Below are 13,785 nucleotides of genomic sequence, written 5' to 3'. Positions count from 1 at the left end.
GTGGTGCTCCCGTGTAGGTGAGGGCCCGCTGGCTAGTCCCCTGGCCATCGGAACAGGACACAGGAATCAGGACTCCATGGCCGGCTGCTCTGCCCTCAAGGGTGGAGCGGAGAATGGAGGTTGGATTTCCTCCTCCCTGTTGTGACAGGCAGATGCCCTGTGAGTTTGTGCTCCTGTTGGAAATTTCACAGTGGGAGTGGGAGGGAAGCCATTCTCCAGAGCATAAGGCAGCAGTGTACACCTGCCCTTCCCAGACTCCCTGTTGTGTCAGTTCTTGTCCCAGTGACTTAGGGTGGACAGGAAGATCAGTGCAGAGGGTGGGTTCACCGCTGCAGACATCCCTTTGCTATGAGCCTTGATTTTAAAAGTGAAACTGAAAAAGGCATTCAACTCCCTATACTTTTCCTTCAAAAAAGGAGCATCTTGTCTTCTGGCGTCATTGTTCTTCAGAGCAAAAACCCTCAGAAAACACCATTTTTGTTTGGTCCTCTGAGGTTTGTATGCTGCAGATCCCAGTATTTCACAGAACCCTTCTAGGAAAGAAAGTGTTGGGAGTTATTTATTTTATGTACCGGGGATCAAACTTGGGATCTTGCACTTGCGAGGCAGGAGTTGAAACCACTGTGCTAAATCCCTGGCCCAGGAATTTTCTAATAAATATCTGTAAAACTTAACATCTACTATCATGAGTGTGCTTGCCCTCTTATTTCAGAGCACAACAGACAAAAATGCTAGTGCATATGCTCCTGTTCAGAGATTGTCAGGAATATTGTATCTAACAATGAAGCATCTGAAAATACGTATTCATTTATTCAAGTCTATGTCTTCTTTCATTCATTCATATTATTCTCTGTACTTCTTTGAGTGCTTGAGCAATTTCATTTTTAAGTGAGGTAATGTAATAATTAGCCACCTCAGGTGACAATTGGCATATAGTAAAATTACCTGAAGCTGGGAGGGTGACCAGTGCTGTGCTGATGAAGGTTTAATGAACAATAGTATAGAAGAAAAACCTGGACTTACAGTGTATGCCAGGTTCTGTTTTGAAAGTTCTCCTAAAGCCGTTTCCAATCCACCAAGGTGAATAAAGGTAGACTTGGAGAAAGATGCCTAGAATTAGCTCCAACAAGCAGTGCTAGTGGAGTTCAGAATACCACTGCAGGAGCCCAGCACAGAAGCGTAAATAGAGTTTCCACAGGGAGGTAGGCAGAAAAAGTACAGGAAGTGCCTATACAAGACTGTGCCTCACCAATCCTGGCCTGTCGACTTCATTGATTTGAGAATTGCCTAGCAGACCAGTAAGCATGTCCTGGGTGTGTCTGGATGGGTCGTGGAGGCTGAGCTCTCTATGTGATCTCTCTCCCCTTCCTCTCTGGCACTGTCCCTGCTCTGCTTCCTGACTGCCATGAACTAAGCAGCCTTTGCACCACACTGTTCTGCCTTGGATGCAGCTGACCCCGGGCTGAACTCCTCAAACCATGAGCTGAATTAAACACTTCTTCCTTGAAGTTGTAGGCATTGGATATTGTGTCTCAGGATAAGAAAACTCACTTACACAGAGATCTTTGTAGCACAGTGAATGGGACCTGGTTTTTCTTTACCTATGAAAATCTAAGATCACACATGCATTTGTTGATCTCATGTATATGTGCTTATAGAAAACAGTTCTTCATCAGTAAAATGTCATTACCCAAGGACTCAGTAAAGAACGCAGCTAAGAAATTCTATACATCTATGAGGCTTCTTTCAAAGTTAACTTTAGATGACCTTGCCCAAGAAAAATAAACTTAGGTGGAATCTTTATAAAAGTAGAAGCTTCAGAAATAAAAACTATTTAATAACTTTCTCATAAATGTAAGAATTTATCTAGTTCATTACCTCGCTATAACTTCATTAAAAATCAGATATAAAAAGGCAGTATAGTAGGGTGTAAAGTATTTCTCTGAATCATATAACCACCCCTCTGGAAAACTAAAATGTGACCTTAATTGTCTGTGCTGCTGTAACAAATACATAAGATTAAGCAACAGAAATGTATTGTTTCTTAATTCTTGAGGCTGAGAGTATTCAAGCTGATATCTGATCAGTTTGATTTCTGATGAAGGTTCTCTTTCCGGCTTGCAGAAATCCACTCTCTCACTGTATCTTCACAGATTTCTTTGGTGTGTGTGGAGAGAGATTTTTTTTTTTGTTCCTCTTACAAGGCCACCATTCCTACTGGATTAGGACATCAGTATCATGTACTTATGTAACCTCGGTTACTTCTTAAGAATCCCTGTTTCCAAACTCAATAACAGCAGGAATTAGATCTTCAAGAGATAAATATTGAGGGAACACAGTTTCATTGGTAGCAGCCTTCTTACCATTTTACATTAATCCTTTGCTCTTCCTCTTGCTTTGCTCTAGATTAGGTTCTCTGTTCTCATCCCTAATGTTATGAAAGGCAATGTTAGATATTTCAATGTTAGATATTTCATCTCACGCCACTTAACCTGTGGGTGTCCTTTTGTGCACGATCCCCTGGGTGTCATGTTTATTTCATCATGCCTCTGTGTTAACCTATCACAGACTGCATTGCATAGTTACAGCTTTCATTATGCTGAGTGTTTCTGTAAGTGTCACACGCAGTGCCAGGGGCCCTACAAGCATCATTTCTAATTGTCCCTGTAGGTTTGGTCTTACTCCTTCTAGAATGAGGAGATCCAACCACACTTCAGTTCTCTGCCGTGTTTATTCTGAGGCAGTTTTCTAAGCCACAGGCGCTTATCAAATGAATGAAACAGACAGAGCCCCTGGCCCGAAGAGCAAGATTCCCAGCAAATAAAACTGAAGTGGTGATTAGTGCAGTAAAGAAACATGGAAAGTAATGGGGCTACAAGGGAACTGGGCTCAGGAGGATGGTGCTCTGGGCGCATTCAGGGAACAGCAGAGCCACACTGGGAGGGGTGTGAGCAAAGCTCTGAGCACACAGGGCCTCCACATTGCTGCCGGGACGCGAGAGTGCGGAGAGCGGTGGCGTGATGTGACCTGACGCTGAGTGAGCCCGCTCTGAGTGTTCGTGGAGAAGACCAGGGATCGGGAGTCTGACCAGGGCGGACAGCACGAGCATGTGTGCTAATCTAGCCCCAGGTGTTGGTACCTTGGACCAGAGCGAGAAGAGGACTGATTTGGGAATGAATGCAGAGCTGGCCGTTACTGCTCCATGTGGAGTGCAAGGCTGAGAAGACGTCAAAGATGACTGTGAAGTGCAGGGAACGACCGAGTAGGAAAAAGGGTGGCGGCATTTTCATTAATATTGTAGTAGTGCTGGGTAGCAGGTGGAGTGACGGGAGGTCTGGAGTTTAGATGGGATGTATTTGAGGTGCCCAGACCTCCTGGGAGTCAGGCAGGGTTAGAAAACAAGTCTGTAACACAGTGAGAGGGGGTGGGCTGCAGGGACACAGATGAGACTCTTCGTCTTCCTTACCTGGGGAGATGAAGCCATTGGCCAAGAAAGAGTGGAATTCTGTTGCCATGGAAAGGAAGCTTGCTGGATACATCGCAACCCTGAAGTGGGCACGATCTGGACATCAACAGTTTGTTAAGTTTGGCGGGCGATTCTAACATGCCACAAGGTCACACTCTCGTGACCCTGAGTGTCCTTGGAGTTCTGTCCTGCGGTCTGACCCTGGGTGTTCTGCATCGGCAGACAGTGGGGCCTCACATCTAAGCTGCTGAGACTCCTGGTAACTGTGATAGCACACCAGGCTAAAAGTCACTGGTAAAAGCCTTCGGACAGTGTATTGTGATTTTTTTCGAGCCTTGTGGAGAGTTGGGGATTTTGACCTGCAACTCTAAGCCTTGAGGAAATTTGATGGATTTGGGGATGGCTTGGCTCTATAAGCCGAAATCCTGTCTTTGCCTGTAATAACCTTAGCAATATAGGTACAGTTTAGCCTCTAAACTGCATGCACCCATTCTTAGGATGCAGCCCATGCACCTTCCTGCAAACAGGAAGAACTGGGCCAGGCCACAGAGCTATTAAGGAAGATTAAATTGCATTGTTTCAGTAAGGCCCCTGGCATGTGGTAGGTGCTGCTTGAAAGCCACTGTTACCTGCCAAATATAACACCACATAAAGAAAAGGAAACATCTAAAATTCTATTTTATCTTGATTTGGGGAGAATTTTCTCCCTTGTCTGTTATTGAATGGCCTAACCTTCAAGATTCTGCATGTTGGCACATAAGCTTCCTGTCTTTACTCGGCCTGCCCGCTTTGAGCTCTAGGCCCACTGGCCTAAGCTTCCCAGTCACAAGCCCTATGTTAGACTTCCTGGTTATCGAAGTTCAGTCCCGAGAGCTGAATGCCATGGCTCGGGGCCTTGGCTGCTTGTTAGAAGCACCTCAGGTGGTGCTGGTGAACCTTACAGAGCTTCAGTGATACGAACAGCCCACTGCAGCCCATGTTCCCCGGGCTTGCACCACAGACCTAGGGGACTTTAACAACTGCTGATGTGTAGACCACTTTCTGTCAAAATCTCTGGGAGTGGGGTGCGGGTATCAGAATGTTTAAATGGACCCATAACATGCAAAAAATAGTGCACAGATCCTAAATGTATCGCTCAGTGTCCTAGTACAACTGACACTGCTGAGGAGAAAGAAGCACCTCATTCAAGAAACTGACACCATCAGGATACTAGAGACCTCCTTCCAGATGCCAGTGGCCCTGACCACCATCACGGTACACTCAGGTCTGCTGTGAAAGTTTACTTAAATGGCATCATTCAACACATACTCTTATGGTCTGGATCCTTCTGTGCATCCAGCGCTCTGTTGTGGTGTGACATTGTATTTCTTTCATTCTCACTGCTGCCTGTCATTCCTTTGTGCAGATAACACAGTTTATTTCTCCATTTTGCCACAGTAAACATTTCGGTGTTTCTATTTTTCAGCTCTTGAGTAGCACGTTTTCGTGTATATTATTAGTATAAACTTCTACTGGACATCTACCTGGAGGTGGAATTACAGGGTCGTCGAGTGTGTGTCTGTTCAGACTTAGTCAGTATTGCGGTTACTGTCAGAATGTTCCTAGTGTGTCTCACCAGCAGTGTCTGAGAGCCCCAGGGGTTCGGCGTCCTGGGAGCACCTGCTGTGTCTGCTGCATGTGCTGTCCGCATGCTCTCCAGATGCTCCCCGTGGGCCATTCCCAGCCCACTGCCTTTGCAGTTCTGTTTACGGGAAGCCCAGCTCACGTGGCAGCGATTTCGTTGCCGTGCTGCTGTAGATGGAGTTACTATCCTCTCCTCTGTGACGCAAGCACATTATACTTGATCCACGGTGTGGACCACATCCTGCCTTACCTCAGCGACATCGATTATCTGGTCCTGGAATCCAGAGGCTGAGCCTATTTCTCAGATCTGCTCGGAAAGCTCTTGCCTACACCCCCCTTGATCTTCCAGTAGGTTCAGTGTTTCTGTCTTAATATTTCTGGCAATATTTTGATATTTGGTCTATTTTTATTTTAATTTAGTACACAGTGGCAGATACAGGTCCAGTTCCAACCTTCTGCTAACAGATAGCCAGTTTTTCCAGCACTGTTGATCAGGGTGTTTTACTCCAATGTATGTTTTGGCCCCTTTGTCAAAGATCAAATAACTGAATGTGTGTGCGTTGCTCCTGTATCCTCTATTCTGTCCCAATGATCCCACATCTGTTTTTGTGCCAGTAGCATGCCTTGAAAATCATAATTTTTTGTTTCTTTCTATCTTCTCATTTTTCCACATATTTCTGTCATCTGATTTTCCAAGTATATCTATAGCATCATTTTTGTTCAGTTGTTTTTCAGTATTTTCATTTGTATGTCCATGGAAACTGTGTAGGAATCTGAGACATGGGATATAACATCATGGTATTTTCTTTCTTGTATGCCTCTTTGTGTTCCTGGAATTGATTTTGTCTCTGTTATGGTTTAGACCACTGGGGGCGAACCCACGGCACATGTGCTACAGCATACGTGCCGCGGCAGGCTGTTTGTGGTCATTGCAAGCTCCAGAAGATCCACCATGACTTGTGTAGACCAGCAGAGTCCCGTAGAGGACTCGGGCATTCATAGGAGTGGCTCCCAGAGGGACCACCACCACCTTCCTACTGACCTTAATGAGCAGCCTGGGTAGAGCAGTCATCGTCATTGGGAGCGCGGCACAGGAGGGTGCATCTTCCTTCCCCGCTGCGTCCTGCTGCCGCGACGTGTGCTGCTGGGCTCCACGCCGGCCCTTCCACGGTGCTGCCTCTGTGTTTGAGCCTGCTAAACATGGACTGAAACTTCTGAAAGTGTGAGCAAAAGCAAACCGCTCCTCCTTCAGGTTGCAGAGTCAACTGTTCTGTCCCAGTGACAGGGAGGTGACTAAGACAGTTTTCTCATTTTCGCAATTTGTGTGTGTGTGTGTGTGTGTGTGTGTGTGTGTTGCACTAATTCTTTCCCAAACTCTCTGGAACATATATGAGTTTCTTATTAGCACATTTAAATATGTCAGGTGCTCGGGGTTGGCTGTTCCCCTAAATTGGGCACCCCAGAAGCAGGTATGGACCATGGATGTGAGCACATCTGGGAGGTGATTCCGGGAGGCCCTGTGGGGAGCAGAGAAGAAAAGGTGTCTTAGAAAGCAGGGTACAGTGGTGGGCACAGCACCTGGAGCCCGCTGGGGATGTGGGGAGCCCCATGCATCGGGAGTCATCGGCTGAGCCAGGGCGGCTTGCAGCCCACAGATCTACATGCCTGGGATGATGGGCCGTGTCCGCTGTGGTTGTCCTCGGTGCCTCGTACACCAGGAAGGCCTCAGGTCCACCTTTGCTGTCATCCTAGGGGTTCCCTCTACTGTTTGCTTATGTCTGATCCCTGTTTTATACCTTGCACATCTACCCCTTTCTTGATGTATGCTTATATTTAGAAGACTTCTTCTTCAATTTTCTTGTAAAAGAAACAGACTTGAGACCTCCCTGGAGTGTTTGGGAATGCCGCTGTTCTATCTTTGTACCTGGTTGGTTAAATATATTGGATTATTTTTGCTAAGCAATTTGCAGTCATGCTTCGCTGGTTCTTTAGAAAGTTTGTCTCTGTTGCTATGCGTTTTTCACGCTCATGGCCTTCTCATTCTTGCTATTTTGTATGTAACCTGTCTTTTCCTCTCTGAAAGGTTTTGGGAGCTTCCTTTGTTTTCATGTTCTGAAATTTCATATTGGTCATCCCCAGAGTGGCCCTCTTGATGCACTGTGCTGGGCATTCAGTGGACCTTTTTATCCTGGAAGCGTTATTCATTAGTTCAGGAAGATGTTCTGAATTTACAAAGTGTTTTTCTTTCCCTTCCATTTCTACATTCGTTCTTTCTGGAAAGTTGGTTATTCAGCTACTGGATCCCCTGGACTACTCAACAATTTTGTACTTTCTTATTTTATTCAGTTATTTATTTTGTTTTTAAGGTTTTTTTTCTACTTTTTATGGAAAGACTGACCTTTGTATCATCTCTTATTGGTTTTCAAAATTTATGTTTTATTTAAATTTAAAGTTTCGAAGTTATTTTAAATTTATTTTGTGGATAAGATAGCTTAGATACCTGTGAATATTAAACGATAGCCATTTGTCCCATCCTCACATTTGTACCCGGTGACTGTGGCTGTCCACTTAGCAGTGGGACAGAGCAGCTGCGTGAGTGTGGATGGGAGCAGCCTCCTTCCTGGTAAGCGGCTGGGGGTGTAGCGTCGAGGGCTTCCAGGGAAGGGAGTCTCCGGCCCTTGTCTCTCACTGCAGCTGACTCCCCAGAGAACAGCCTTCAGTCCTCCGCCACTGGTCCAAACCTGCACTGGTTCTCTGGGAGACGAACGGGAAGTGTGGACAGCTCTGGCAGTGGTGAAAGGCTTGGCACAGGTCCCTTGTGAAGGACAGAGGTTTATTGAGCTCAGCATCTGGACCCTTGGGGTCCAAGACTGGGTGGGCCCTGCGTTTGCCTCTGTCAAGGGAGTGGATGGCAGCGTGTGCAGGAGCAAATGGTGGCTCCCAAACTGGGGCGGAGAGAGGCGCTGTCCACACGGTAGTCTTGGGAGCTCATCCCCAGCTCCCAAAGGCTCTGCCAGCTCTCGGTGGTGCCAGTGGGGGCCCAAGCCCTCACCATGTGACCCCTCAGGGACCCGGCCCACCCATCAATCCTATCAACGGTAGAATCCGAAGCTCAGGGGGTCTGAGAATCAGTCCCCAGTACCCCCAAAACCCTATTTAGTGGTCACTCATTTTTCAACCAAAGAAACAATTTCTTTGTTAAGCTTCAGAAGGTTTTCAGCCACTGCACCAAGCATGCGAGCTGTTTGTCTGTACAAACCGCTGCCATTGCTTGTCTTTTCCAGGATAGTACTAATTTCTGTGTGCCTTCGGGAGACATCTGGACATTTCCTGTGTGTATCTTTATGCTGGTTCTCACTGGGAGAAACAGGTCAGCCCGTCAGAGTCCTGCTCTCACCGTGTCATGGTTACTTTTCACTGCTAAGACAAAATACTCGACACCCAAAGTTAAAAGGGGAAGGCTTATTTACAGTCTGTAAGGCTCCCGTCCACACCTGGGTGGCTGCAAGGTAGATCAGCACGTGGCAGAGGGGCATCACAGAGGAGAACAGTTCTTCCCATGCAAAAGATAGAAAAAGCCACAAGAGACCTTAACACGTCTCCTTGCCCCTTTTACTTTATGCAGACTACAAGATTAGGGCGGGGTCAGACCAATCAGTGCACTGGTTTAGTAACCACACAGCCTAATCCCAGCATCACACACTCTAGATTCAGCCACCTCTGAAAAATCACCTATGACTGCCCGACGCTTTGTGGGGACATCTGGATCCAAACTGTAACATTCTGCCTCTAGCCCCTAAAGACTCGTGTGCATTCTGTTACGCAAAAGGCATTTAGTGCATCTCCATGAGTTGCCAGAGCCCTAACAGTTTCCGCATTGCCAAAAAGTTCAGGTTCAAAGTCTCCTCTGAGATTTAGAGGCAAGTTCATAGCTGCAAGCCCCTAATAAATGAAAATAAAATTAAACACTTCTGACATTCAGTGGTGTAAGACAGACATTTCCATTCCAAAGGTTAAACACGGGGACAGAGAGGGATGGGATCGAATCAAGTCCAGAATCCAGCAGGGCAAACACTGAGTCCTGCGGTTCCGTGTCCAGCATCCCCGGCGGTCCGTGACAAGTTGTGAGCTCCAAGGGCTTGGGTGGCTCCGTCCCTATGGCACTGCCTGTGGCTGTAGCCCACAAGGCTTCTCTCTGGGGCCGGCTCTGCTCCCTCCTTGTGGCTTTCCTCCCATGATCCAGAAGTCCTACTTCCGGGTCCTACTTCTTCTCCGGACTTTGGCTTCCGGTCAGCTTCACACACGGCCCTCTCAGGGGCACTGCCGGCCTCCCAGGCCTCCTTCTGAAGTCTGGGTGGAGCCTTCCTGACCCCACAGCTCCTGAAGTCTGCAGCTGGAGCAGCAGCCAGGCTTCCTCCTCCCTTTGCTGTAGGGCTCCAGTGCCTGTGAACCAAATCCCGAGGCCGCCGGCATTCTGGAACATGGTGCGCTCAGGTTGTCTTCTCGAGCGCAGTCTCACTTTTGCAATTATGAGGCTGCAAAGGCTGGAGTCCTGCTGCTTCTTGTGATGCCCTCGGGCTACCTTTTCTACTCTCCTGTCCCCTGTCAGCAGTCAGTATCTGCTCTGCTTTATCTTTGTAACTGCAGCTTTACTGCGGCTTCCTTTCTGGACAAACTCAGAATGTTTTAAATCATTCTACTGGGCTCTTTGCTCTTGATTTTCAACATAAATCTGCCTAAAATCTCCCAATTGCAGCCAAGCCACTTCTTCAACATTAACCTTGACATTTCTTCTACCATTATTAGTCTGCCACCCTTAACTTCAGTCTCAGGCATTCTCTGGACATGAGCAAAATGCAGACAAACCTCCTGCCAATGCATAACACACACTGTTTGGAGTCCATCAGCCAGTGCAGTCCTTCTTCCCAGCAGAATGCCCCCAGGCCTGGTCTTCACTGGCTTTCTGCTCTTCTGAGCTCTCAGCAGAATCTCCCACGCAGAACGGCCTACGGCGTTCCAGCCGTACCTCTTCAGTCGGCAGCTCCGAATCTTTCCTAACTCTCCCCCTTCCCACAAGCCAGTTCCAAAGGCTCTTGAACCACACCTGGTACCAAATTCTTAGTTGCTTTTCTTGTTGCTGAGAGAAAATACCCAACACCCAGAGCTGAAAGGAGAGAGTTTATTTGCCTCAGACTTGGTAGGGGCTTCAGTCCATACTCAGCTGGCTCCAAGGCTGGACAGCACATGGCAGAGGGGCAGCAGTTTATGGCAGACTGAAGGCAACAAAGAACAAGGGGACTTGACAGTATTGTTCTGCTCCTTCTATTTTACCCGGACCACGGGGGATTAGGGCGGTGTTAAACCAACCAGGAGGCTCAATCCCAGCATCACACACTAGATCCAGCCACTGCTGGCAAAGCCCTGTGACCTACGACCACATGAGGCTTTGAGGGGACATCTAGACACAAGCCTTGACACATGCACCAGGGGAAGATTCTTACTGGGAGGCTATTTCTTCAGTAAACCAATTTAGGGTAGTGTTGGTGGGAAAGAGGAGTAGGGCATAGTCAGACATTATAACAGTGTGTATGTGACAGTAAAAGCCCCGTGAAGAAAAATGTGGCATGGAGAGCAAGTGGGTCCTTACGGAAGACGGGACTGCTCCACAGTCATGTACAATGGGAAGAAACCATTTAGGCTGAGATCATATTAAGGAATTTGAATGTCTTATATTTGTATTTTTCAGGCCACTCTTGTTTTCTTAAAGTACTTCTTTACAAAATCATTCCAAAACAATTGTCTTAATATTTACAGACAAGTATTGCAGAGAACTAATTATATTTTTTCAAGAGCAAAGAAGTTTCACTAACCCAGGCTTAATGAAAATAATGAATTTAAACATTGGTCTCTTCAAATATGTGAATGAATAGGTTATTTAGATTACTAGAAGAAATAGATAAACTAATGGAATTTGGCTTTCTTCTGCTTTCTCACGAAGATGTAAATATCCAAAATGTTAAATAATTTATAGAGGGATACAGTTCTTTTTACCTGAATGACATTCAAAATGAGGAATTTGAAAGTCAGCCACAATGCATTACACTGTTTAAGAATGCTTTAAAAGTCCATTCTTCACAGAACAAAAATATAAGCACAGATCAACAGCCAGCTTTCATGAAAGGAGTATTTTTTAGGATGTAAAATGCTGTCAAAACATTATTTGGAGGGCAAATCACCATGTGTGAGCCCATTAGGATTTTTTTCCCCCGCGTACTTTCCTTTTTTTCACTCTGTCCTTCTGTCACTTCTATTTATTTATTTATTTTTGGTACCAGGAATCAAACTTGGGACCTTGCGTTTGCAAGGCAGGCGGCTGCTCCACTGAGCTAAATCCCCAGCCCTCTTCTGTCACTTCTTATCTCCTGATGTTTGCTTATTTATATATGTACTGTTTGTATTTTTTCCACGGGCCCACGATAGCTGTGATGTTCTTTTTCGCGACTCTTTCACTGCCTGTCTGACTCTTCAGTGATCTGTGCTCTGAGTGCTCTGAGGATGGGTCGGTGTTTCCTGGATCTCAGATATGGCTGACACAGGAAATGATGGTGTCTCCTCATACTTGTGCAATTATCACAGGGTGTGGTGGTGCACACCTATAATCCCAGTGTTCTGGGAGGCTGAGGCAGGACGACTGCTAGTTCAAGGGCAGCCTGGGAAACTTAGCAAGACCCTGTCTCAAAATAAAAAATAAAGAGTTAAAGATTTGTGTGTTCCGTGGGTTCAGTCCTTAGTACCCCCCCCACACGCACACACAAATAGGATGATTATGAGAGACATTTTTAATTTTAAAATGTAACATGTTCAATTCACTTTTCTGTGAAAAACGAAGTAAAAAATGAATTTTAGATTTGTGCTGGCACCACCAGCTTTGCCAGTGCTGTTAGCCCAGCTGATACACAGCAGATGGTCATTCCCTCCAGGAGTCCTTGGCAGGGCTGCATCCCCCAGGCCGCACAGCACTGCCTTTCTGTGGATCTCATCCTGCCCCACGGCCCTGGGCACATAGACTTCATTCCCATTGCTGCTAAAATAGCCTTTAGCCTTAGTCCTTATAAACTGAGCAGACCCTGAGACCATAAATGAACTTGCTCATGGTAACCTCCTCCGGGTGAGGCGGGGTCCGGGGGGAGAGGCCTCTCTCCTTATCTCTGAGCTAAGCTTTTGAGGCCCATAGTTTAAAAGCCTGTTTGAGCTGTATATTCAAGATTAAATTTCAGTCACTGAGGGCTGGAACTGCCTTTTGCTGTGGCTCTGGGGGGTCTTCGTGTAGATGGAGCCCTGGCTCAGCCAGGACTTGTGATGGACACAGGAACCCAGGCATCCCGCCTCCAGTCAGCGATGGCCCTTGTCTGTTGAGAGAGCCATTTCTTCTACTGAACTGCCACTGCTTTGTGGCATCTTCTCTTGTGAAAATTAAAGCAAGGGCCAGGGATTTAGCTCAGTGGCACTGTGCCTGCCTTGCAAGTGCACAGTTCTGAGTTTGGTCCCAGGTACAATCAGTCAATCAATAAATGCAAAAAAGAAATTGAAGTGCTACCTTTGAGGCACAAAACTAAGTTACAGATGCAGTTGTGTTCGAGAGAAGGAGCTAAAACTTTGTGATGATCATGCTGTTTTTGTTCTTGGATCTGTTTATGGTCACAATCGTAGTTGAGAAATAACTTTGAAAGTAGCTCCATTTTTTTTATGGTGTAGGAGCATGGCACAAGCCGCTGCAAGTTTACTATTGATTTCTGACTTAAATCCATGGACTCGTAGAAGGGGACACAAAACTACAGTAAGACTTAGAGGTCAGCACGAAATTTAGGAGTTTGCCAAACCATCTCCTAGGAGCCACCCAGCCACCTGCCAATGGCACCGCCAGGGTCAGCGAGGGTGGGGAAGGACGGGGACGCGGTGCCTGTCCCTCGGAAAACAGCTCGCTTCTCTTTCAGTTTCTCCTCCGACTCAGGGCGGGTGGGAAAGGCTTTAGGGTGGCCGTATATACCGTGTCCACATCTTACAGGGGGAGGAGAGGGAAGACCAAGAAGGTGTGGTTGCTCCCTAGTTGAGCGGGCCTCAGCCCAGCCTGTTCCCGCTGGATCCGGTGCCCGCATTGACAGCCTGCTCTTTCTCTGCCCTCAGCCTCCAGAGCTAAGCTCAGCATGATCAACACCATGTCAAAAATCCGTGGCCAGGAGAAGGGGCCTGGCTACCCGCAGGCGGAGGCGCTGCTGGCGGAGGCCATGCTCAAGTTCGGCAGGGAGCTCGGAGAGGACTGCAATTTTGGTGAGGAAGGCCGGGGCGCCCACGACGGATCTGTGGGCGTCGCCGGGACTGGAGGGTGGGGAGGAAGCTCTGTCGGGGGCCTGGTGAAGCTGTCTGTACCTTACACGTTGGGATCTTACACATGTGGGCCCACCGTTGCTTTTACAGTTGCTTCATTATTTTTAAGATGATTTCTGTTAGTTTCTTTTTTTCCCTACGCCGGCTTTGGCTGGTACCCTGGTTCCTCAGCACCCTCTGATGGCAGGAAGAGGGTTTGAGGCAGAAGGAGCAGTCACTATTGCAACCCTGCCGCCTGGCTTTCCTCCCATCCTAGCTCACTTGTACGTGGCACCTGGTTCCATGCTGCTGTGAGCCGTGTTTGTCCGTCA

The 13,785-nt window shown here is 47.1% G+C and overlaps 1 protein-coding gene across 5 annotated transcripts in view; it reads left to right on the top strand.

Annotated features, from left to right (window-relative positions):
* Sh3gl2 (SH3 domain containing GRB2 like 2, endophilin A1) overlaps positions 1–13,785 on the top strand; it is a 156,682-nt gene that overhangs the window by 133,190 nt on the left and 9,707 nt on the right. For all 5 annotated transcript variants that reach the window (XM_033757654.1, XM_033757655.1, XM_033757656.1 and 2 more), the window contains one exon: positions 13,274–13,417. In XM_033757654.1, coding sequence (XP_033613545.1) covers positions 13,274–13,417 — 144 coding nt within the window. The remainder of the gene's footprint in view (positions 1–13,273; positions 13,418–13,785) is intronic.

Source organism: Fukomys damarensis, unplaced genomic scaffold, assembly GCF_012274545.1.
Source record: "Fukomys damarensis isolate Sample0158 unplaced genomic scaffold, DMR_v1.0_HiC HiC_scaffold_31, whole genome shotgun sequence".
Taxonomy (NCBI): domain Eukaryota; kingdom Metazoa; phylum Chordata; class Mammalia; order Rodentia; family Bathyergidae; genus Fukomys; species Fukomys damarensis.
This window is presented reverse-complemented; position numbering and strand designations above follow the sequence as displayed.